Genomic DNA, 26,296 nt, shown 5'->3' with positions numbered 1-26,296 from the left:
CGCTATGTTTAGAATTTGGCAGAAAATAGAAAAACAGAAAGAAAGAGAGGGAATGCTTATAATGTTTCTCTGGTGCTTGCTTTGCATTTGCTTTTCACTTCACCTTTTAACACTTACCCATACATTGAATTGGTGTATTTGCATCACTCCACAAGCCATTGCTCAAGCATTCACTATACGACAGACCTTGACGTGCGTAGCCACAGTCACAAGCAATGTGGACAGTGTATGGATGCTGGTATTTAAGCTGAGGTTGAAGCAAAAAACCATGTTCCGGAGCAGTGTATTCAGAGCATGAAACTCCTGAAAAGAGTACAAAAAAGCAACACAAATAGAAATTGAATAACATGACAGAAAATTTTGGTAACAGTAACTTTCATAGGATGACATGAATGAAGCGAACAGGATCTGAGCATTCTCGAGTATGAGTTTGGTTGGCTGAAGAAGTGTTTCCATGAGATAAGCGGCTGGCAAAGCCGTCGAGTTGTGCAGAGCAGACCAGCTGTGCACTTACAGATTCACGGTAGCCTTTCGAAAAATCCCACTGAGCAGGCACATTGCACATCATGTAGAACTGATCTGACCAGTACAGCACACGTGAATGCTATTGACAACTAGGCACGCTGTTTCAAATGTTTGATGCCTCCACCACAGGCAACAGATGACAATGTTGAGTGAAAAGTCATCCAGCCAAAGCCTGATCATCCACACCGGCTTCAGTACCCCTTATGTGCTGCTAGCAGAGCAATTTAAAAAGGACACCCCTCCCCTCATAATTGATCGATATGTTAGGGACTTCCTCCCGCACAATCTACAAACTTTCCCAAGCTGGCCTGGAAGCACCCCATACTTACTCCCACTCGATCTCTCTCTTCCATAATGTAGTCTTTTAGTTCGTCTGTCTCTCCGTCTCTAATAAATGTCTTTCTACCTAACCGTGCCCAAGGATTGAAACGAACAGAATCAGCTGAAGTGCAATTTTTACGAAGGTTTTATTGAAATGACTCGAACAAATTCTAAGTACAGGACGTACATGTACATGTAGTAACAGTCTTACCCTCGCACGCTGGCTGTTGACCGGACCAATGTCCATTGGCTTGGCAAACTCTAGTAAGAACCTTGGTTCCATCTGAAAACTCATAGCCATTGTGACAGCTGTAGATAACAGTGCTGTGCAAGGGAAGTGGGCCTTCTGGATACGCTGAATCCACGGATAAATCTCCATTCAGTATATCCTTTACATCGGGACATGTCACAGCTGGGAGTAAAGCAGAGAGAAACAAGCTAGTTTTCTCAGCCAGAGAGGTATGATAAAAAGAGACAAATAACATGACAAGAGCGGAGATTGTCCCTCCCATCTATCTAAAACCGTCTCTACAATCATGCTTATTCTCAGCCCAAACTGCGGACTATAGCACTTTTGACAGCAAAATCAGGGGAATACCTGGGTCCCTCACATCTCATGAACCAGTCAGACAATGCAACTGATGATGCTAGATGTATATCAACACGAGCATGCAACAGGGATACAGCTCCCCCCCCCCCCCCACAGACAGACAGACACACACATACCACACACGCACACACGCGTACACGCACGCACGCACAAACGCACGCTCACACGCACATTCATACATGCATGCACACGCACAAATGGGACTTTTTAATCTTACGTTCACATGACATCACTGTGTCTGGAATCCACTCTCCATTTATACATTTCTTGACGTGCAAGTTGTTATCGGTCTCATTGGTCGCCATCTTGTAACCATGGTTGCATACATATTCAACTCGGTCACTAGCTACATAGTGGTACGCACCATCAGCTAGGTCACTTGGCTTAGCACATTCTCCTATCGCTTGAGCTGGCAATATGTTGCAAAGAAATATAACATATTCATGGGTACACAGTGAACGATTCATCAATGTACCCGTTCAAACCTGGCGCAGTGTTAAGAGAATGGTGTTTCCCGTAGTTCATATAGAACCGCATCTAGAAAGCGGAAGCTTGACACTCCTTCAAGTTGGAACAAGTTATGCGTATTGAGCAGGGAGTGGTGCTTTTTCGCAGGTTTGCCGAGTGGAAGGTTCGATGGACTTCTCGTGTGCTCTGGACGGCAGTCGTCAGTCAGTCAAGTGAGAATTCAAGTCGGCAGGAATAGCAAAAGCTCCAACGTACAGAGCAACACACAATAAACCAAGGAATACTTTGAATATTGGCATTGTTAATAAAGCCGATATGTAAGAAGAACCCTTTGGCACCCGAACCGTGCATGTGTCAAACAAAAATTTGCTGCCTCTTTCACACAGTCTTTACTACAGCATTTTTTTCTACCCAAGTAATTAGCCACATAATCAGATACTTGGTCCGGCTCATCACAATTGTCGCCTATCCCCCAAGCACTTTTTGACAGGTAAAACCCAGTCCAATCACGATATCTAACGAACTTTGGCTTGGGAGATCGTGATGGCAAGATCAAAGGAGGCACCAAAGAAAAATGATCGCGACTAGCGCTTTGAATCGCGATGTATTTGAGTTTTTGGGAAGTGGGAATCTGGCCATTCACTGTCTGTGTTGCCAAAAGCCAAGCGCAGCGACCCGAGGACCAGAACTGTAGCCGGGGCAACTGACATCCTGGCCTGGAGAGCGTGACAGGCACGCGTGCACGGAAGAGGAGTATGAGCGTCATGCTGAAGAAGAAAGGTGTTTTTGATGCGATGCGCCCGGCCAACGTGTTGGTTGTTCCTTCTCTTGGTGGACCTAGCAGCCGTATTACAAGAGTCATGGCCAGCGTCGAAGGCTTTGTTGAAACACACTATGGTGACACACAGGTCACACTGCCCACGGTTCCTTCAAGCACCGAAGTGACAGCCACAACTGTTTCTTTCCCATTGCTGCCATAGGATAGGCTGAGAACGCAAAAGATACTCTACCAGTCTACGCCAGCTAGCAGCTAGACACAAATGTCAGCCCATATAACGGCGCAGCTCGATAGATGCAGAGTTGAATGAACTCTGGACCTGTATTACTAGTGTGAGTGCAAGAACGCGCTTCTTCGCTGATTTATTTCGTGCATTTTGCTTACCTTGCTTCCTTTCTTCGACTCGCTTCACCTGATTCCATTGCTGAATTTTTTTCTTGTGGCGGAGAGTATTCATGTATCATGCTTCCTCACTATGCCTGTTGGAAATTTCACAGAGCGGTAAAAAAACTCCTGTTCTTAATGGCGAGAGATAAGCGACAATTGCGATGAGCCGGACCAAGTAGATTCGATCATTTTGAATATTTTCCTCAAACCAAGGAAAAGGGAATTGTGTGTTGCTCCCTACATGGAAGTATGTATGAATATTTTGAACATTGGCATTGTTAAAGCCGATATGTAGGAAGAACCCTCTGGCACCCGAATGCACGTGTCAAACAAAACGTACTATTGTACTTATTAATTCTTTGTGCCATCTTCAATAGGTCCGTCAAATACAGTAGTAGTAGGTTTTTCCTTTTGACCCGACGAGACCATACGACGCGGCTTGCAGATCACAGCACGAACAGTTCACCAGCCACACTCCACGAAAGCAAGTAGTAGTACTCCTGACAAGTCTTGTTTTGTTCCATAGAGATAGTAACAGGGAACTCATCAGAGGAGAAGCAGTTGTTGAATGTAGGGGTTTAGCTGAATAATGCTATTTTATAGAAAAGATATTGGCGTACTGAGGTGTAAACACTCAACTAACTCACATATGTGACATATCAACACAAAAGGAATAGTGCAGAATGGAGGTGTTCTGAACCCTACCAGACACAACTATCACAAGTGCTAAATCATTCACAATGAGAAGGAGAGGTACACAAGAATAGGTTGCGCTAGTTTACACGTCACAAATGGTACTGAGGTAGTGACAAAGATAGGTGAAAAGTAGACGCCAAGTGAAAGCCAACAAATCATCACGAACGTCTAACGTCACATCTGAAGATTGCTAGCGGCACAAGACAAATACTTCACAAACCTCGATAATTGGAATTCAGCCAGCGGTATAGTGAAAAGGAAGGCTGCTGGGTGTGACATAGAACTGTGGGCTGCTGAGGCGACGTATCCATCCTGATCTTGACTACAAGGTTGGCGTCTAACGCTAAAATCCAAGCAGCAGATCAAATCCTTCCTCTGGTCAATGGCAGATTTCCTGGTCCAGGAGAAGTCATAATTCTTTGTGCCATCTTCAATAGGTCCGTCAAATACAGTAGTAGTAGGTTTTTCATTTTGACCCGACGAGACCATACGACGCGGCTTGCAGATCACAGCACGAACAGTTCACCAGCCACACTCCACGAAAGCAAGTAGTAGTACTCCTGACAAGTCTTGTTTCGTTCCATAGAGATAGTAACGGGGAACTCATCAGAGGAGAAGCAGTTGTTGAATGAAGGGGTTTAGCTGAATAATGCTATTTTATAGAAAAGATATTGGCGGACTGAGGTGTAAACACTCAACTAACTCACATATGTGACATATCAACACAAAAGGAATAGTGCAGAATGGAGGTGTTCTGAACCCTACCAGACACAACTATCACAAGTGCTAAATCATTCACAATGAGAAGGAGAGGTACACAAGAATAGGTTGCGCTAGTTTACACGTCACAAATGGAACTGAGGTAGTGACAAAGATAGGTGAAAAGTAGACGCCAAGTGAAAGCCAACAAATCATCACGAACGTCTAACGTCACATCTGAAGATTGCTAGCGGCACAAGACAAATACTTCACAAACCTCGATAATTGGAATTCAGCCAGCGGTATAGTGAAAGGAAGGCTGCTGGGTGTGACATAGAACTGTGGGCTGCTGAGGCGACGTATCCATCCTGATCTTGACTACAAGGTTGGCGTCTAACGCTAAAATCCAAGCAGCAGATCAAATCCTTCCTCTGGTCAATGGCAGATTTCCTGGTCCAGGAGAAGTCATGATTCTTTGTGCCATCTTCAATAGGTCCGTCAAATACAGTAGTAGTAGGTTTTTCATTTTGACCCGACGAGACCATACGACGCGGCTTGCAGATCACAGCACGAACAGTTCACCAGCCACACTCCACGAAAGCAAGTAGTAGTACTCCTGACAAGTCTTGTTTCGTTCCATAGAGATAGTAACGGGGAACTCATCAGAGGAGAAGCAGTTGTTGAATGAAGGGGTTTAGCTGAATAATGCTATTTTATAGAAAAGATATTGGCGTACTGAGGTGTAAACACTCAACTAACTCACATATGTGACATATCAACACAAAAGGAATAGTGCAGAATGGAGGTGTTCTGAACCCTACCAGACACAACTATCACAAGTGCTAAATCATTCACAATGAGAAGGAGAGGTACACAAGAATAGGTTGCGCTAGTTTACACGTCACAAATGGTACTGAGGTAGTGACAAAGATAGGTGAAAAGTAGACGCCAAGTGAAAGCCAACAAATCATCACGAACGTCTAACGTCACATCTGAAGATTGCTAGCGGCACAAGACAAATACTTCACAAACCTCGATAATTGGAATTCAGCCAGCGGTATAGTGAAAGGAAGGCTGCTGGGTGTGACAACAACCATTTCCCGTCAAACTGTATCCAAAAGACGTCCCCTGTATTGGGATAGCGAGTTGGGAAATTCATTCACATGGCAAAATTGAAAATCGAGAATTGACACGAGAACGAATGGTTAGCTTTGCAGCATTTGCTTGAAAACCACACTGTACAGCCAATGATATTAGTCAGATATCACATAATCATTAGTGTACATTGGTGAATTGATCTCAGAGTACATGTCTATACTGTTAAGGCCGCTGAGGGGTCAACCCAGACATGGAGATCAAACAAGATGAAACTAATTCTGTCACATCTTACCATGTATGGGTGAGCACAACTGGACAATTTCTCGCCGACAAACATCTAACGATACTGATGTGTTCAGCTCATCCATGCATTTCCGGTGTGTCAGAGAATACGTGAGATTGCCGTCTATATCTGTACAAGTTTTTTCTGGTACTTCTGCCAATGTCACCCCTGTACAGAAGCAGAGGCATGCTCATAGTGATGAATGGTGGTCGTCACTTTTGCGGGTACTAATATGCAGCAAACCTTCATCAGAAGATAAACATGCACATATTAAACTGGCAACTCTGTTTGATTATATGTTGGACTCAGTAGAGCGTCCAGCCCCTATATGATGTCCAACCCCTATATAGAGTCCATTGGTCCAAAATCCACTGTACAGAGTCCAAACTTGGAATCAACTGTGAGCTCAAAGTTTAGATGGACATCACTCCCTGTATAGAGTCCAGCCAATTGGCTTCACCCCTATATAGAGTCCATTGGTCCAAAATCAACTGTATGGAGTCCAAACTTTGAAATCAACTATAAGGAGTCTTTATGTGGACAACACTCCCTGTATAAAGTCCAGCCAATTAGGCATCCCTATCCAGAGTTAGAAATTAGACATAGGATCTGCTGTAAGCAGTGAATATTAACCAGAACACGGCCTCTCCCTTTAATCCTTTACATCATTCACTTCTCAAGATAAAAAATAAGTATTGAGGCGCCACTGCAGCCACTTCATTACATGAAAAAACCCTACGAGGACCATCCTCAAATCAAGTGGTCTCTTCGCAGACGCTGCAAATTACAATATCTCAATCATGTAGTGTTGCCAAATTATTGTGCACGCACACACACACATGCACACACCCACACACCCACACAACGCCAAGAAAATACCTAGAAAAAAACCAAGAATCGAAAGAGAATAATGGAGAGCCAAGGATTAATTATTTGTTTTCAAATTATTGTGAACGCGCACACACGAATGTGATGCTCAATGAAAATCCATCCACACAAAGACCTGTGAACAGGTGACGGTGGGGACAATAATCTATTAGTAATACGAGGAATAAGATCGTTTGTGCACACTCAAGACGCACAGACACACCACCATACATGTAGTGTACACAGTGTTTCACTCCACTGCAACTAAATTGCAATGAGATGATTTAAACAATCTGTACAGCGTTGCAGTCAGTCAGTCTTCTCCAAGATGGAAATGCAATGATTTGTTGTCACGAGGCAGTTTCACTGACACAATGTCATGTGTGTGACATCAAAACGGTTACTTCATGGAATACGAGTACATATATTAGCTTGAGAAGCTTTTTCTTGTCATCGGCATACAAGAAATCCTCCTCCTCCTACTACTACTACTACTACTACTACTACTACTAGTACACTGGCACTGCGTTTGTGGATCCCATTGTATTTGACATCATACTAGAGCCTAGTAGAGGAAGAGTGTCGTGGAGTTCACATAATTATCACAGGGATAAAAATACATTTGTCATGAAATAAAATAATAATTGATGATAGCTAGACGATCGTATACGATTGATGCAAAGTCCTTGCAGTCCTTGAGGGACTATTACGAAGTGGTTGATTACTTTTAGGGCATTCATTCAAGCAACATCAAACAAACGCGATACGATCCTTGAAAATGGAAAAAAATTCAAGCATAACGACAGAACAGCAGGCCAATCGAAACGAGTAAAAGCTTCCTTACCTCAGTCATCGTCCTGCCATGTACTTGGACAGCCTTTCGACACGGTGATACAGGCAGCTCTTGTCCAGTCAAACAGGGTATCCTTGTGGCGTCGAACGAAAGAGAGTGTCAGTGTATCTGACTCGTCAGATCGGAACTGTGCTGAACTTTCTCGTTCTCCGCTTTCTGCTTTCATCCCTCGCTCTGATGAAACCGTTCAAACGCCTTACTGGCAGCAATGGCCAGCCAAACAGGGGATCCTTGGCGTCGAACGAAAGAGAGTGTCAGTGTACCTGACTCGTCAGATTTGAACTGTGCTGAACTTTTCTCGTTCTGCAATTTCTGCTTTCATCCCGCGCACTGATGAAACGTCTTCAGAGAACCACAATACGCTTTCCAGATTTGATTTTGAACGTCTCCTTATCCTCCTTGGTTACCTCGAGACAGATTACTGTCAGCAACTGCACAGCAGAACTGGCAGCCATGGCTGAAGCGAAGAAAGGAATGCGCTGCCATGAGGCAAGCAAAACTGAAAAGGTGTTTGTTCTCTTTCGGGCACAACACACAGAACGGCGTGACTGGATAAACTGGACTCCTGGACCGTGAATAGGGGACTTGACTTGTAGAAAAAGTGTACTCCTTATAGGGGATTGCGCGGCAGGATGAAGCTGATCAAAACTGAGTGGACTTTTGGACTCTGTATAGTGGATTTTGGACTAATGGACTCTATATAGGGTGCTGGACATCATATAGTGCATGGACTCTATACTGAGTCCTACATATATCCATTCGTCCAAAATCCACTACTGTAAAAGCAGAAATTTTCGGTGGTGTAATATTTTCGGTATTCACCAAAATCGGCGGTTCGGTAGAGAGAAATTTTCGGTAAAACCCGTTTTCCAGGTAGATGTACTAGTACCTAAATGTATACAGTACCGGTTGTACCGAAATTTTCGGTGCGTTTTATTTTCGGTAGAAATTGTCGACACCGAAGTTACCGAAAATAAAACACCACCGAAAATGTCTGCTTTTACAGTATACAGAGTCCAGGAGTCCACTCAGTTTTGATCAGCTTCATCCTGCCGCGCAATCCCCTATAAGGAGTACACTTTTTCTACAAGTCCCCTATTCACGGTCCAGGAGTCCAGTTTATCCAGTCACGCCGTCCTGTGTGTTGTGCCCGAAAGAGAACAAACACCTTTTCAGTTTTGCTTGCCTCGTGGCAGCGCATTCCTTTCTTCACTTCAGCCATGGCTGCCAGTTCTGCTGTGCAGTTGCTGACAGTAATCTGTCTCGAGGTAACCAAGGAGGATAATGAGACGTTCAAAATCAAATCTGGAAAGCGTCTTGTGGTTCTCGGAAGACGTTTCATCAGTGCGCGGGATGAAAGCAGAAATTGCAGAACGAGAAAAGTTCAGCACAGTTCAAATCTGACGAGTCAGGTACACCGACACTCTCTTTCGTTCGACGCCACAAGGATCCCTGTTTGGCTGGCCATCGCTGCCAGTAAGACGTTTGAACGGTTTCATCAGAGCGAGGGATGAAACTTTACGCAGAAAGCGGAGAACGAGAAAAGTTCAGCACGTCAGATACACTGACACTCTCTTTCGTTCGACGCCACAAGGATATCCTGTTTGTCTGGAAAAGAGCTGCCTGTACCACCGTGTCAAAAGGCTGTCCAGCTACATGGCAGGACGATGACTGAGGTAAGGAAGCTTTTACTCGTTTCGATTGGTCTGCTGTTCTGTCGTAATATGCTTGAATTTTTTTCCATTTTCAAGGAGCGTATCGCGTTTGTTTGATGTTGCTTGAATGAATGCCCTAAAAGTAATCAACCACTTCGTAATAGTCCTCAAGGACTGTAAGGACTTTGCATCAATCATATACGATCGTCTAGATATCATCAATTATTATTTTATTTCATGAAAAATGTATTTTTATCCCTATGATAATTATGTGAACTCCACGACACTCTTCCTCTACTAGGCTCTAGTATGATGTCAAATACAATGGGATCCACAGACGCAGCGCCAGTGTACTAGTAGTAGTAGTAGGAGGATTTATTGTATGCCGATGACAAGAAAAAGCTTCTCAAGCTAATACATGTACTCGTATTCCATGAAGTAACCGTTTTGATGTGACAAACATGACACTGTGTCAGTGAAACTGCCTGGTGACAACAAATCATTGCATTTCCATCTCGGGGAAGACTGACTGACGGCAACGCTGTACAGATTGTTCAAATCATCTCATTTCAAAACGAAACGCTGTGTACACTACCTGTATGGTGGTGTGTCTGTGCGTCTTGAGTGTGCACAAACGATCTTATTCCTCGTATTACTAATAGATTATTGTCCCCACCGTCACCTGTTCACAAGTCTTTGAGTGGATGGATTTTCATTGAGCATCACATTCGTTGAGAACTTGGTAGTTGTGTGCTCCCATGCATCATTACGGTAATAAGCGTATCCTTGTGCTATCTATTTGTTGCAGGTGTGCTGATCTTCGGAAGCTTGCGGAACTGAGTGCTGCTGAACATTTGCATGGCCATGAGCAATGGTGAAGCTTGCTATTGGAGTCTCAGCATGTGCTAGTATTATGCTGACTACTGCACTATGTTACTCTCTTACACTACTACATGTACATGTATGTAAACGTGCGTGCATCCGCCCACGGCCACGTATGCATTCGTTTCGTATAACTATTTGTTATCCCTCTTGACTTTACGTGTAAATGGGTGGACGTTTGCATGGCTGTTGGAGTTGCGTGTGTATTGTGTCTCTACTCTTTTCTTGGTGTTTTCTTGGCGTTGCATAAGTTTGTGTGTGTGTGTGTGTGTGTGCGCACGCACAATAATTTGAAAACAAATAATTAATCCTTGGCTCTCCATTATTATCTTTCGATTCTTGTTTTTTTCTAGGTATTTTCTTGGCGTTGTGTGGGTGTGTGAATGTGTGTGTGTGTGTGTGCGTGTGCGTGCACAATAATTTGGCAACACTACATGATTGAGATATTGTAATTTGCAGCGTCTGCGAAGAGACCACTTGATTTGAGGATGGTGTTTGTAGGGTTTTTCATGTAATGAAGTGGCTGCAGTGGCGCTTCAATAATTTTTTTATCTTGAGAAGTGAATGATGTAAAGGATTAAAGGGAGAGGCCGTTTTCTGGTTAATATTCACTGCTTACAGCAGATCCTATGTCTAATTTCGAACTCTGGATAGGGGATGCCTAATTGGCTGGACTTTATACAGGAAGTGTTGTCTACATATGATAAAGACTCTTTATAGTTGATTTCAAAGTTTGGACTCCGTACAGTTGATTTTGGACCAATGGACACTATATAGGGGTGAAGCCAATTGGCTGGACTCTATACAGGGAGTGATGTTCATCTAAACTTTGAGCTCACAGTTGATTCCAAGTTTGGACTCTGTACAGTGGATTTTTGACCAATGGACTCTATATAGGGGTTGGACATCATATAGGGGCTGGACGCTCTACTGAGTCCAACATATATATCGGAGCGTCTCTGTAAGTTTGTATCCCTGGTGATGTTTGTGCCTGGAGAGCACTATATAAGTGGTGCTCTTCAGGCACAATCTTCCTCAGCCTACTCAAGCTCAACTGATGAGGGGTGAATTCCCCGAAACACTGTGTATTGAGCAGGGAGTGGTGCTTTCTTGCAGGTTTGCGGAATGGACATCTCGTGTGCTCTGGATGGCAGTCGTGAGTCAGTCAAGTGAGAATTCAAGTCGGCAGAAAAGCCGCGAGCTCCCATCTAGGGAGCAACACACTTTTTCACTCACAAAGCGACTGTTCAGTACATGGGGTAGTGGTCTACCAGAGCAATCACACTCACGAAAACAAAGACCACGATGGCAGGTTCAACGGAGTTGCGCAGAACAAGAGCAAATGCACGAAAATATTTGTGAGTGAAAAATACGTTTTTTGCACTCTTTCGCTACGCTCAGCCGTGAAAAAACAAAACCTTCCCCTTCTATCGCCGAAGTCGCACCAACCTCTTCTGTTTTATTATTTATTTTATTCTCCTCACAACCAAGCTGGCATCTGCCACTATACACGTGGTGTGGGTAATTTTACCTATCCATGGTGTTCAGAAGAAACTGAGAAATGCATACACCTCTTGGCATAGACTATGCAGTAACATAGTAGGACTAGTACGACTGCTTAATTCCTAAATCTCCTTTCACATCGTCATGGTGCATCGGATGACATTCTTCAGTTACATTATGAACCACAAAGATGAGGATGGGAATATATCACTGTCAGTGTTCCCCTAAAAATACATTGTTTTACAGGATCTAGCACAGAAAAGGATTCAAACACCCAGCAAGGGCATCGGGCCTGCTGCGCCTACTACTTGTACCATATTGACGGTAGCCATTCTAGTCCAAGACACCATGTGGCTTAAAAACTCCATTAATAATAAATTTCTAGATTACACAAATTTCCACGGAGGGCCGGTTGACCCTCTACATAAGATGCACCTCTCACGGTTGACCGCACTACACAAGAATACCTTCTGACGCCCCTGTGAGTGTGACTATAGTTCCAACACCAGACTACACAGGCATTTGTTGACCTCAAAACATAATTCCAACCCAATACAGACACACAAACACAAGTGGACAAGCAGCTTGGGATTTGTAACTCATTCTGAGACTTCCTAACCCGATACTGACCAAGCACAGTTGATGCTAATTTTTTATCACCAAATCCAACTGATATCAAGAGTTCATAACCAAGAGTGTACAACTCCTATCTTGAGCCGCGATGGGTTCACTCACGGCGAAAACTTGTATTGTGGCATTCTTTGGCAGAAATTTGATCAAGTATGCATGCTTTCCCCACGCTAGTTTTGTAGATACTGTGCGAGTTTATCAGCTTCAGGATTCATGGGTCTATCGCCAGTTGTTCTACTTTGACTATCGTAGATACGATGTCCAGGTTAATGGTACTTTGATCTCATGCTATGCTTGATGGCATTAGTGGGTCAAAATGCCGCAAAAATGGACTGCAAGACAGCCTTGGGTCGGGGGACCATCGAGTTGCACCGGCACTGTTGATTACTGTAAAAGCAGAAATTTTCGGTTGTGTAATATTTTAGGACGGTATTCTCCAAAATTGGCGGTTCGGTGGAGGGAAATTTTCGGTAAAACCCATTTTCCAGATAAGTGTACCAGTACTAAATGTACACAGTACCGGTAGTACCGACATTTTCGGTGCGTTTATTTTCGGTAAAAATTGTGGGCACCGAAGTTACCGAAAATAAAACACCACCGAAATGTTCTGCTTTTACAGTATGTACCCTTGCTGGTATCAATATTGTTTGCAATGTTGACATTGCATGTTCACTCACCTTGCATTAATGTACATCCCAGTGTTGTTTGTTCATTGCAATCTCTCCAATCAAAGCTGGACTCTGCACATTCGTTGTCTGCATCAACTCCCGTCAAAAGACATTTTCTGGCATGTAGTTGCTTTCCTTGCTGAGCACCACATACAATGCACGGCGTAACTGCACTAAACGCGCTCCAGCCTGAAAAATGAAAATAGAAACAACACACAGGATATGCAACTTGGGGAAATCCATCCATAAAGAGAATAGGAGTCCAACAATGCGGACCGAAATCACCGTCCTGAGCCAGAATGAAAAATCTCTGCACAGAGTGGAACTTGCATTTTTGGATGTGCTTCCCTACAAATTTGCCCATTTGGTGACCTCGGTACTGTCCATTTCAAAATGATAAGAAATGCTGCGCCTTGCAACACCTTGACCGTTTACAGTTTTACCATAATTATGAGATATCTGGAAAACTGGCTGCTAAGTGGAAGAAATATTCTAGCGGCGAAAGTATAAAAAGTGATAAGAAACGTCCAACTATCATCTGGCTTACAAAAAATAATATTATCCTCGATCGAATCACAGAGAACAGGGTTCAGGATATTGAATCACAGAGAACAGGGTTCAGGATATTGAATCACAGAGAACAGGGTTCAGGATGTTGAATCACAGAGAACAGGGTTCAGGATATTGAATCACAGAGAACAGGGTTCAGGATATTGAATCACAGAGAACAGGGTTCAGGATATTGAATCACAGAGAACAGGGTTCAGGATGTTGAATCACAGAGAACAGGGTTCAGGATATTGAATCACAGAGAACAGGGTTCAGGATGTTGAATCACAGAGAACAGGGTTCAGGATATTGAATCACAGAGAACAGGGTTCAGGATGTTGAATCACAGAGAACAGGGTTCAGGATATTGAATCACAGAGAACAGGGTTCAGGATGTTGAATCACAGAGAACAGGGTTCAGGATATTGAATCACAGAGAACAGGGTTCAGGATGTTGAATCACAGAGAACAGGGTTCAGGATATTGAATCACAGAGAACAGGGTTCAGGATATTGAATCACAGAGAACAGGGTTCAGGATATTGAATCACAGAGAACAGGGTTCAGGATATTGAAGCACCAGCACCACTTACAGGCAGTAGGCCAGACTTTGTTTCATGCCCCCCGAATATAAGTTCTTTGTTTCATGCCCCCCGAATATAAGTTCTTTGTTTCATGCCCCCCGAATATAATTTCTTTGTTTCATGCCCCCCGAATATAATTTCTTTGTTTCATGCCCCCCGAATATAATTTCTTTGTTTCATGCCCCCCGAATATTATTTCTTTGTTTCATGCCCCCCGAATATAATTTCTTTGTTTCATGCCCCCCGAATATAAGTTCTTTGTTTCATGCCCCCCGAATATAATTTCTTTGTTTCATGCCCCCCGAATATTATTTCTTTGTTTCATGCCCCCCGAATATAATTTCTTTGTTTCATGCCCCCGAATATAAGTTCTTTGTTTCATGCCCCCCGAATATAATTTCTTTGTTTCATGCCCCCCGAATATTATTTCTTTGTTTCATGCCCCCCGAATATTATTTCTTTGTTTCATGCCCCCCGAATATTATTTCTTTGTTTCATGCCCCCCGAATATAATTTCTTTGTTTCATGCCCCCCGAATATAATTGAATAAATATCAGTTCGCCGTGGTTGGCTACCACCCGACTTCTCATATATATTGGCAGTCTTCTGACGAGCCAGGAGATGTTGAATTAATAATAATAATAATAATAATTTCTTTGTTTCATGCCCCCCGAATATAATTTCTTTGTTTCATGCCCCCCGAATATAATTTCTTTGTTTCATGCCCCCCGAATATAAGTTCTTTGTTTCATGCCCCCCGAATATAAGTTCTTTGTTTCATGCCCCCCGAATATAATTTCTTTGTTTCATGCCCCCCGAATATAAGTTCTTTGTTTCATGCCCCCCGAATATAATTTCTTTGTTTCATGCCCCCCGAATATAAGTTCTTTGTTTCATGCCCCCCGAATATAATTTCTTTGTTTCATGCCCCCGAATATAATTTCTTTGTTTCATGCCCCCCGAATATAATTTCTTTGTTTCATGCCCCCCGAATATAAGTTCTTTGTTTCATGCCCCCCGAATATAATTTCTTTGTTTCATGCCCCCCGAATATAATTTCTTTGTTTCATGCCCCCCGAATATAATTTCTTTGTTTCATGCCCCCCGAATATAATTTCTTTGATCTGCCATGGGATTTCTCTCACCATCTGATGAAAATCGCGTGGCACCGACCCACTCTTGGGCCATGACTAAAAATTCATCCGAGTGACTTCGACGACTTGTTGAGAAAAGCAAACTCCTGGAAATGCGGATAGGAACCAATGTTGTCTCAAATTAAAGTAAATAGGCCATCGTGAAATTGTCTCAACAAGTAGGTCGATCGATCAATGTGTATTCAGCACGTGGCTACTAAAGGTCATCACTTTTTCTGTTAAGTTGAAACCTGTTATTTATGTTGCTTACGAAAAGGCCTTAGCATGGAACACACATCCATACAATGTAGAAAACTAGAAATGTGAACTGATTACCTGGGCACTGTTGTGTACTACACTCCTGGGGTTGAAGGTCATCATAACTTCCATTCGCAAATACGCATCGTCTAGTTTTTGTTTGTGTTCCTCCGCCACAGGTCACTGTGCATTCTGACCAGCTGGACCAGTCACCGCAGCCATACTTGACAAGGAAATCTGAAACAGTGCGACCCACAGCAGTGTTTACATGACATTGCCGCATGTTTTTAGCCACAAGCAAATTTTGCATGTTTGGACATATAGTTTCCACAATGTGAAATTGGCACGATGGGGAAAAGTCTGTGAAAAATGGTGCATCAGTAGTAGTAGATGGGCAGAATACAGCTGTCATGCAAGACAGGTGATTGCGAAACAATGTTCGCTTTCAGAACAGTTCCTACACGAGCAAATAGTTGTGAAAGACAGGTAGTCTCCTAAGACAGGTTATATTATTATGTCTCTTTTATTCACTTCTTTCGAAGGCGATAAGCCAGACCCACCGGGAAGATATTTCCATGGGTGGGACAGCAAAAAGAAAGTGAAAAAATAAAAAAGCTAAAAACCAAAGGGACAAGAAAGAGGGGAAGGAAGAGGAAGAAAGGAAAACACCTCAATCCAAACTCCACAACGCCAGGCCAAAGCCACAACTGATGAGCACTATCCTCGCAGTTGCTGTAAATGCCGATCGATTGGCATTCGCAGCTAATGCCGCTAGCTTTCCCAGGTGCCCGCTGGCTGCCATAATTGCAAACCACTCTTTGCGATTGCTGGTCTGCTTGATTGACTGTCCATCGCCCTATCCCCGGTCGCAATTGTATGCGCACCAGCCAAGTGCACCACTTGCATCAGTGAATAGCAGCAAGTCGGGGGACGGCGTCCACTTAGGGTGTAGGAAGAAGAACGAGCCGTTCTACTAATCCAGGAGCTCAGGCCATCAACGAAGATCTTCGAGGCACTCTTCGGAGAGCTTGATCAGGTAATACGGCTGCCCGTACCAGTTGGCAAGTGACCACAATCTGCAATGTGCGTCCTGGATCTATCACTCTTGTAGCAAACGAGAGCTTTCACAGAAGGGACTAGAGTTGACATTGGGTAGTTGAAGCTGCCACAATCTGCAATGTGCGTCCTGGGACTATCACTCTTGTAGCAAACGAGAGCTTTCCGAGAAGAGACTCGAGTTGACACTGGGTAGTTGAAGCTGTGTGAAGAGTGGCCCGTAGGAGGTCGCGAAGCTTGGCAAGTTCGTCCTTAGGCAGACTGATGTTAGCGCGCGGGTGTCCGGGATGACGCCGATAAACGTCAGGACGTGGGCTGGACCCTCCACTTTTGCTGACGCCAGAGAAACACCGAGGTATGTAAACGCGCGGCGCCGAGTTGCTGGCAAGCTAACACAGGTCCAGAGCATACATCGAGGAAGCACTTTTGCTGACGCCAGAGAAACATCAAGGTATATAAACGCACGCCGCCGAGTAGCAAGTTGCTGGCGAGCTAACACAAGTCCAGAGCATGCATTGAGGGAGTAATGTTAGATGAGGTATTCCCCGTAATGCAACAGGCGAGGGAGTGCAAACTGCTCACACATAATCCATTCACTGGCGGATGCGACAGAGTTCCATATAGCTGAACTGGAGCGTAGTACAGTCTGTAGGGCAGGACACTCTCATAAAAGTATTGATCCTGCCAGCGGATCAACAAGGGCCACTCCTCCGGGCGGACAGGAATTCGGCAGAATGCACTTTTAACATTGAGCTTAGCAAGCGAGTAATTGTCTTATCATGTTTGCAGCATTGGCAATCGTGACATTGTGGAGAGATACGGTCTGCTGGAATGTAATCGTTGACACTTTGACCCTCCGGCCTTTACAAATGGTTTGTCGTGTGTAACTTTCCGTTCGTCTAGGAACCGCATCTACGCCGGAACAGTACAGAGACGGGAAAGGGGGTGCAGAACATGGGCCAGCTGTTTCAAGCCTGCTGCAAGAAACGGATCGTTGAGCAGAAATGTAATCTGGGTTAGCATGTGACCGTGTTAAGTTCGGTGGATCTCAGTTAGTTGAGTGGTTGCCGATGAAACCTACTACAACACCACAATTACGACCATGTGCAACATACATCCGGGGCATAGGATCAGGATATGAGTCCAGTAAGTTAGAGAAGTGAGAAACTGAGTGCTTACACAGTTTCTGACTAGGCCTTACACTTAGCCCTGGGGTGCTCCAGTCGGCACTGGAGGAAGCTCTGCCTGAGCTGACACGTGCAAGCGCCGTACTCGTAGTGGCGGCATACGGTTGCGGTACATTATGCGAATCTGGACTGGTGAGTGGGACGAAATGCGCACGGAAATGCTGGCGGGTGCACTGAGCTGCACTGCTGGCAGCACTGCCTGAGCTGACACGTGCAAGCGCCGTACTCGTAGTGGCGGCATACGGTTGCGGTACGTGATGCGAATCTGGACTAAATGCGCACGGAAATGCTGGCGGGTGCATTGAGCTGCACTGCTGGCAGGCGGGCCGTGCTGTTCCAGTACGTAGTGAAGCGGAATTGCCACAAGTTGATGCTGATAACCTGGATTTTCCATTGCTATCACTGTATCAGGTTCGGCCTCATTTCCTCTGTGCTGCGCTGATGAGTCCACAAAGGACGAAACAGTTCTGTCGGCGGATTGAGTATTGATAACGTCCAGATTCTTGCCGGGTTGTGACACCCTGGCTGTGCTTCGGGCAAGAACTTTAACTGGCGATTGACCGCGGCGATCGTGGCCAGATACGTCGACAGGCACTCGTGAAACGAGCTGAGGGACAGCGGAACACAGACCATTCATGAACACTGTCCAGGCCTCAACCCAAGTCCTACAGTCATGCAGCCTACGACAACAAGTAATTAGTTCTGGGTTCGGATCCAAATAAATGCTAGTGCGCCGGAAGAGCAACCAGGGCTACGGAGTTGGAACGTTACCGGAGCTGCACTAGAACTGACTGCAACTGTATCGGGCAGCAAGAAATCAAAGTCCACGAACTCAGTTCTCTGGACACGATCGAGAAGGGCCCGGCCCGTAGGACAGTCAGGTTCAGCTGCTGTTGGTGCTCCATATGGCGGTCGTCACTGCACCACGCTCCCAGTAGGGTCCGGCCTGCTGGCGGCGAGCGGCGATACGGATCCAAGTAGAGCGAGGAGAAGCTGGGTGGCGTTGTTGACGGCCTGTGGACGCGGCGCGTTGAACTTCCAACAGAAAACCAAAGTCCACAAACTCGCCTCTCTGGATACGAATGGGAGGTATGCATCGAAGATGGCCGTCGCCTTTTTTGCGGGGCAAGTTGCCCCATTTTTGGCAGGTACAACCCATTCTAGTACATTTATGAGTATGACCGTACAAAGTTCATGACCTTTTATGCAGAGCTGGTATTACAGTGTGTACGGTTGTAGTGGACTTGCCCCGCAAAACCTAACGGCGGGAAATGGATGAATACGTCCCATTACGATCGTCAGGCTCGCGCCTGCTGTTGCAGTGTTGGTGCTGCGTGGCGGCCGTCGCTGCGTTCGCAGTAGGCGGGGGGCGGAGCCAGGTAGAGCGAGGAGCTCCGCAGAGGCTGGACGCTGGTTGGTGACGACGACACTGTTTCAAGGCACAAACAGGGTCGGTGAGATCGGAATTTGAAGCGTGGAGGTACTTCAGGAAACCTGATGCCGGCGCAAGCTAAAAGTCCACAGTCGACGTTCCACTGTAGACGGCGCCATTGTTTCAGGCACCAAGAAGCGTCATTAAAGTCTGAATTTGAAGCGTAGAGATACGAGAATGCAAGCTCGAAAGTAAGGAAATTGTTTTGGAACACATGTTCCGCAAGTAATATTAGTTGCACGCTCGAAAGTCAAAACAGCAATGACATGCAAGAGACATTGTACAGGATATTGAAGGGCACGTGCCCATGTGACTCATGCATGCGCGCAGGTCGGGCCAGCTCGCTGGGCTGGTTGCTAACTCGCGTTAGCATTGCTGTTGCTATTCATATTTTTTATCATTCAATTTTGCTACAATTTTGCTGTTCACTTTTTGAATTCTTTGCTCTCCTTGCATTCACATCGCCATTGCTTTGTGCATTCAATAAAAGACCTTTTAGTAGTAACTTAGACCATATTTAGCGCAAAATAGATCTAAGTTACTATTAAAACAAGCATATGCATGCCGCACTCACAAAACGAGCAACCAGTTTGGGGAATAGGAGGGTTTGTCAATTGCTTTGCCAGGCTCCGAGTGAGTGACAGCTTAGAGCTGTGTGAATGTGTGTGTATCACAGCTGGGCAGGGCCCTGCTGCGGAGGCTGAGTGAGCCGTATGGAGGCAGCCGGGCAGGGCCCGGCTGGGGAGGCTGAGTGAGCCGTATTGAGAGGCTGAGTGAGCCGAGGCTGAGTGAGCCGTCCGAGTGTGAGAGGCTGAATGAGCCGTATGAGGAGCCTGGTAAGCAAGGTTGACTCCCCTCATTGTATTTACAGAGTTTCGCCGGTAGACGGCATCGGTGTAGTTATTGTAGGCCGGTATGATAATGGATACCGACAGGAGAGAACTAGAACAGGAAACATGATGATGACAATAGTGGAGTGGGTGGGTGGGTTGAGAAAGAAATCCACTGCCAATGTGGACAAAGCAAGAACTGAAATCAGGAACAGTCGACTTCGGAGAATAATGAGCGCGTGAGAGTTTGTTGGGAACAGAGCATGCGCCTTCTGTGTTAACATATTTTTGCGCATGCGCAAAAAATCATCTTGCATCGTGCGTATTTATATTGAGTTTTGAATTCATTTTGATTTGCCAGTAATCAATCTGAAGACATGGCCACGAAAAAGTTCAAGGAACAATTAATTATTTAAAAAAAGAGGACCAACAGTTTACAAGTTTTCCGTTTTGTCCAACACTAACGGTTATAATGTAACTCGGATGGTGAGCCAATTAAATAATTGTGAAAAGAAGAAGGACAAAATGTTACGAGTTATGACTATTAAACTGTCCACCAACGTAACCAGATCTTATACAGTCAGCGAGTGCGACAAAATGGCACAAAACTGACAAGGAGTACTGAGACATTCGGCGACCTGACACCTAGCTCCAACACTTCTCCAAGGCGCAAACCAACAACCTTCCAACTTGGAAGGCTCAGGTTCGGAAAGGTCCAAGGGGGGAAGGAAAGCGCAACGAAGAAGAGCACGAGCTACGCATCACGGCAACAAAGAATGCCGAAAGTTACTGGATGATGACGAAACTAGTAAGACTATTGGACATACCGGCCTTACTACAACTCGACGACGCAAAGCAACAGACCACCCAACTTGGGAGGCTCAAGGTTATGTAATAAACATAGAAAGGGGAAGCAAAGCAAAGACGAATTGTGACAAACCAAAACGCCAAAATCCTACTGAACTCCACTATCATGTATGATGGACTAGTTATGTACAGTAACAAGTAGTTCCACACGACGTACGTTTCGCCGTATAGGTCATCACGGCTCATCAGGTGTGCAAAATGTAACTCGGATGGTGAGCCAATTAAATAATTGTGAAAAGAAGAAGGACAACATGTTACGAGTTATGACTAACTGTCCACCAACGTAACCAGATCTTATACAGTCAGCGAGTGCGACAAAATCGCACAAATCTGACAAGGAGTACTGAGACATTCGGCGACCTGACACCTAGCTCCAACACTTCTCCAAGGCGCAAACAAACAACCTTCCAACTTGGAAGGCTCAGTTTCGGAAAGGTCCAATATTATTATAATATAAGCAGAATACTGTTGAGTAAAAATGTGTGCAACAATTAGCACAAAACTGACTGATGAGATCATGACATTCAACGACCTGATGTTCAGTTCGCTGTGATGTTTAGCTTGTTTCCGTCTAGAGTGCGCTCACCTTCCCCGTTCTTACGTTACTTCATAACTTAGAACCTTCCAAGTTGGAAGGCTGCTAGTTTGCGCATTCTAGACGTGATACAGCTAAGCATCAGGTCCTTGAATGTCAGGATCTCATCAGTTAGGTTTGTGCTAATTGTTGCACATTTTTGACTCAACTGTATTCTGCTTATAACCGTTAGTGTTGGACAAAACGAATAACTTGTAAACTTTTGGTCCTCTTTTTGAATTTTCATCCTTGGCTCTCCATCCGAGTTTAATTAATTATACATGGAAACAAGATTTGTTAATGGTGTTTGTATTGAGTGCGCAGCTTACTCTATTTACTGCGTTGATTCGCTCCGGAAGGAGGGGATTGGGTCCCACCCCATCCTGGAAGGTATGACCGGTATAGGACATGTCACGACTGCTTTGGCCGCATTGTCCTCGACAATAATGGACCTGAATAGAGAAATAGTGGCAATTAGGGTGGGAAGAGATGATGAAATTGCTTCCTTGAAGCTTGAAATTCAACAGCTGAGGCGGGAAATGGCTGACCTGCGAGATACTAGCGTACACACACAGCACGCCATGCCACACCAGTACAGCGACGTAGTACTAGGAACCGCCACACAAACTGCAAGTGCACGTGCGAGGCTCAGCACCACAACGGGCAGGTCTGTACAAACGTACGGTACACACGCCGGCAGTGGCAGCCTGCCAGGAGAAACGCGTGTGCCACAACCCAACACTACTACAAGTCGTAGTTCCAGCCCCGCAGCAGGCGTGCATGCATCCCGTAGGTCCAGCACTACTACAAGTCGTAGCTCCAGCCCCGCAGCAGGCCTGGATGCATCCCGTAGGTCCACCGATACTGAACAACAAGTACATGAATGGCAGGAACACCAGGGCAGACGCACTCGAGCCGCCCAGAGACAAAGGCACGCGGCAGATACTAGTAGTCAGTCCCAGCTAGCTCAAAGCATAACAAGGCGGGTGGAAACATCCCGCTACACCAAGCCGGCTCGTGATAGCGAGCCGGCAGTAGACCTCACGGCATCACCCCGGGCCAAACGCAAAGTGTTTTACGTTGGCAACGTGCAGCCACACTGCTCCGCATCATCAATTGCTGAATGGTGCTCTGCCCGAGGAGTGCAGATTCAGGAAGGTGTCATATTTGCATCCAAGCACTTCAGAACTGCCTACGCACGGGTGACCGTCGAGGCAGCTGATGAGAACACAGTCGGTGACAAAGGGTTCTGGCCGGATGCTCTTTCGCACACGGTTAGGCCCTGGCGTTTTGCCGCGGACAGTTTTGACACCAGCAATGCCAACCAGGCAAACAACGTCCTCTCCTCAGGCTCAGCATGATGGCGCGACCACAGCTGAATCCACTGGCTCGGCCCTACTTCCCCCCTTGCCAGGGTAAACTGACCTTGCTTTCCGTAAATTGCCGCTCAATCGTTAACAAATCTGCCGAACTGTCTGTCATTGCTGATTTCAACAAACCTGATGTCATCTGTCTAAATGAAACATGGCTAAATCCAAGCATAGCGCTCACCATCTCCGGTTATACCACATTTCGTCGCGACCGACCACCTCATGATAACAAATCCGGTACGGCAACCAGAGGATATGGTGGAGTTGCGATTCTTGTCCGGCAAAATCGCTTCGGAAGAGTCCAAGTTCGCGACGACCTTGCTCGTCCGACCTGTGAATCCGTATGGGTTGAGCTTCACCCAATCTTAGGCTCCCCGACACCCATCCTCGTCTGCTGTACCTACCGTCCGCCCTCAGTCAAAACCACGGAAATAGACCACTTCTGTGATATGCTAGCTAGTGCTTTGGTAACCGTTCCCATGTCATCGTACCATGTCATAATGGCTGGGGACTTCAACAGTAAGCACAAACGGTGGTGCCCATCGGATTTAACGTGTCCTGCTGGGGCGGCACTTTTTCGCACCCTTACCTGCTTCGGTTTGGATCAGCTGGTGCAGAGTCCAACGCACACAACATCTTCCGGAACACAGTCATGTCTAGACCTTGTCTTCACGAACCAACCCCTGCTGGCGACGGACGTTCACACAGCTTGCGCTCTTGGCTCCTCGGACCATCTCATGGTTTCATGCCAGTTCGCCGTCTCATTGCCCTCGGATCCAGACCTGCCACTTCCTTCTCGCAAACCGTTCCCATATCGCTTCCGTCGAGTTCCCTCTCAGTGCTGGGACTCTATGAACGCTGATTTCTCCTGCCACGACTGGTCGTTTCTGCAACCAGAAGGCTCTCCAACTGTTGACGCCGCGGTAGATCACTTTGCAGCCGTCCTTGAACGAGGGTTCCAACAGCACCTCTCTAACTTTGCTATCGGCTACAACAACCGGAAACATTCCAACCCAACATCCTCGACATCTAGTCCCCCATGGGTGACACGGTCCCTCGTATCTGAAGTGAAGCGCAAGCGTGATCTTTTCAGCATCTACAAGAAATTCCCAACGCCGGTTAACCGGGAGGCTTACCGAGTTCAACGCAACTTCGTCAAGCACCTTTCTCGTACCTCACACCGCTCCTTTCTAAACTCTCTTTCTGCAACACTCTCCTCCCCCGATCGCCCATCACTCCACCAATTCATTCGCAACCAGTGCCGCGGGACCTCCCGCGCGCCAATCCAGTACCTGACGGACTCCAATGGCAACCGCCAGCACGATGTGAAGGCGATTGCAGACACACTGAACAAGCAGTTTGTTTCATCCGGCATTCCGGAAGATCCGAATTGGGTCATTCCATCGCTGTCCCCAGCCCCTGAACTTAGCGCACCACTCACACGCGTCGTTACCACGACTGCTACCGTCTGTAAGCACCTCAAACTCCTGAAGAATTGTAAGTCCCCTGGCGAAGATGGCATACCCAATGAGGTTCTCAAATGGCTTGCGCCATCTCTGTCCTATCCCTTGTGCCTGCTCTTTAACATGTCATATCGTACAGGAGTATTTCCGTCCGTCTGGAAATCTGCTGTTATCGTCCCGATCTATAAGAAAGGCCAACGCTCTCAGGCTGGCAACTACAGACCAATCTCTCTCCTTCCCGCTGTGTCCAAGGTCTGTGAACGTATTTTCTTTGAGTCTCTGTACTGCCACGTCACCCCAGCGCTTTCACCATCTCAATCCGGTTTCTGCCGTGGAGACTCCACAACTTTCCAACTAACACGTCTAGTACAAGACATCTACACCCAGCGGAACCTCAGGCGGCATGTTGGCATCGTGTTCTTTGACCTAGCGAAAGCTTTCGACACCGTCTGGCATCGTGGTCTGCTTGCAAAGCTAGAGTCCGTCTTCTTGGTACACGGTCCAGCCCTGCAATGGCTCTCATCCTATCTTTCCTGCCGCCACCAGACTGTCAGAGTATCTACCTCCCTATCAGACCCATTACTAGTCGTGTCTGGGGTACCCCAGGGGTCCATACTTGGGCCGCTCCTATTTCTACTGTACGTTAATGACTTGCCAGCCCTTGTACCAAATGTAAGTCTTTTTGCTGACGACACTGCTCTGATGTGCTCCGACAGCTCGGCAGACAACCTCACGGCCTCCATGCAGTCCGGGGTCAACGCTACAGTAACATGGATGGAAACCTGGAAACTGAAGCCTAACCTCGCCAAAACCGAGGCCATGTTCTTCTCTCCCTCGCCCCCCACTCAACTTCTGTATTTTCCTGGTCTAAATAGTACACCTATTAAAGTTGTTAACGAGCACAAGCACCTGGGCGTTATTCTCGACCGCCAACTCTCCTGGTCTCCACAAGTCCAGTCTGTGTGCAAGCGTGCGAGTGCGTCCTTAGGTATGCTACAACCCCACTGCCAACACTTGAATGATAACTGCAGAGAATTGTTCTTTAAGTCGTACATTTTGCCTATATTTGACTATTGCGATATAGCTTGGTGCGGGTTGTCTCAGACTTTACTCCACAGACTGGAGGTACATCAACGCTTGCTTCTGAAAATTCTGTTTCGAAAAGACCAAACATTTGCCTCCCTTTGTCTTTATAAACTTGCTTCCACGCACCCTCTTCTTGCCCGACATCAGCAGCATCTTTGTATCCTTGTGCAAAAAATCTTCCTAGCCCAAGTCCCGAAACATATTGCCAAGTACAACTGGTTTGTTACCACTAGACCAACACGCAATGCCTTATCACTGCCCCGAGCTAGTTCCTCTCTGTTTTTGAAATCCCCTTTCTTCTCAGCATACTCCCTTTGGTCTAACCTGCCTACTAGCATTAAGACATGCCAGGATATCAGGAAATTCACAGTCCAGCTTTCCACACTGTCTCATCCGAAGTGATCCCATGTATTATTAATGTGCCTCCCTTTCTTTTTCTCTCCCTATCTCCTTTCCCTCTCTGACAGCATCTTTCTTTTTTTCCCTTTTAGCTTGCCGTGGTTGGCTATCACCTGACCTCTCATGTTTATTGGCAGTCTTCGGACGGGCCAGGAGATGTTGAATAAATAAATAAATAAAAATTACATTTCTATCTCCACGTAAGCTCTTTTATTTATTTATTACAACATTTCACTCGGTGGAAACACCCGCCAATGTTAAGAGAGTGGGTGATTGCCAACCACGGCGATAAATAAAAGTAAGGGGAGGGAAAAAGTAAGAGTATCAAAATGAACAGCAACAACAACTCTGTAAAGAAATATAATGTCAAATAAAATAAATGAAAAACACAGAGACGCAAAGGACATGGGGATAAGGAGCTATTTATGTCGTAGTAAATAAGGGGCGGCACGGATCTTAAACAGGCGGAGTGAGGTCAGATCCTTAACATCTCTGGGTAGAGTGAGCCAAACAGAATAAGCAATAAAGAGAGTTAATTATTATTACGAAGTAGTGGTTGCGACTTCGGCGATGATTTGTAAGAAAT

General features: G+C 45.7%; 1 protein-coding gene across 1 annotated transcript in view; it reads right to left on the bottom strand.

Annotated features, from left to right (window-relative positions):
* Positions 1–26,296, bottom strand: part of LOC135821673 (sushi, von Willebrand factor type A, EGF and pentraxin domain-containing protein 1-like) — a 40,057-nt gene that overhangs the window by 1,357 nt on the left and 12,404 nt on the right. The window contains exons 3-8 of the mRNA XM_065334672.1: positions 15,525–15,683; positions 12,933–13,112; positions 5,875–6,033; positions 1,674–1,865; positions 1,058–1,258; positions 118–303 (exon numbers count right to left, since the gene is read on the bottom strand). Coding sequence (XP_065190744.1) covers positions 118–303; positions 1,058–1,258; positions 1,674–1,865; positions 5,875–6,033; positions 12,933–13,112; positions 15,525–15,683 — 1,077 coding nt within the window. The remainder of the gene's footprint in view (positions 1–117; positions 304–1,057; positions 1,259–1,673; positions 1,866–5,874; positions 6,034–12,932; positions 13,113–15,524; positions 15,684–26,296) is intronic.

Source organism: Sycon ciliatum, chromosome 7 (assembly GCF_964019385.1).
Source record: "Sycon ciliatum chromosome 7, ocSycCili1.1, whole genome shotgun sequence".
Taxonomy (NCBI): domain Eukaryota; kingdom Metazoa; phylum Porifera; class Calcarea; order Leucosolenida; family Sycettidae; genus Sycon; species Sycon ciliatum.
Note: the sequence above shows the minus strand (reverse complement) of the source record. Positions and strands in the feature narration are given on the sequence as shown.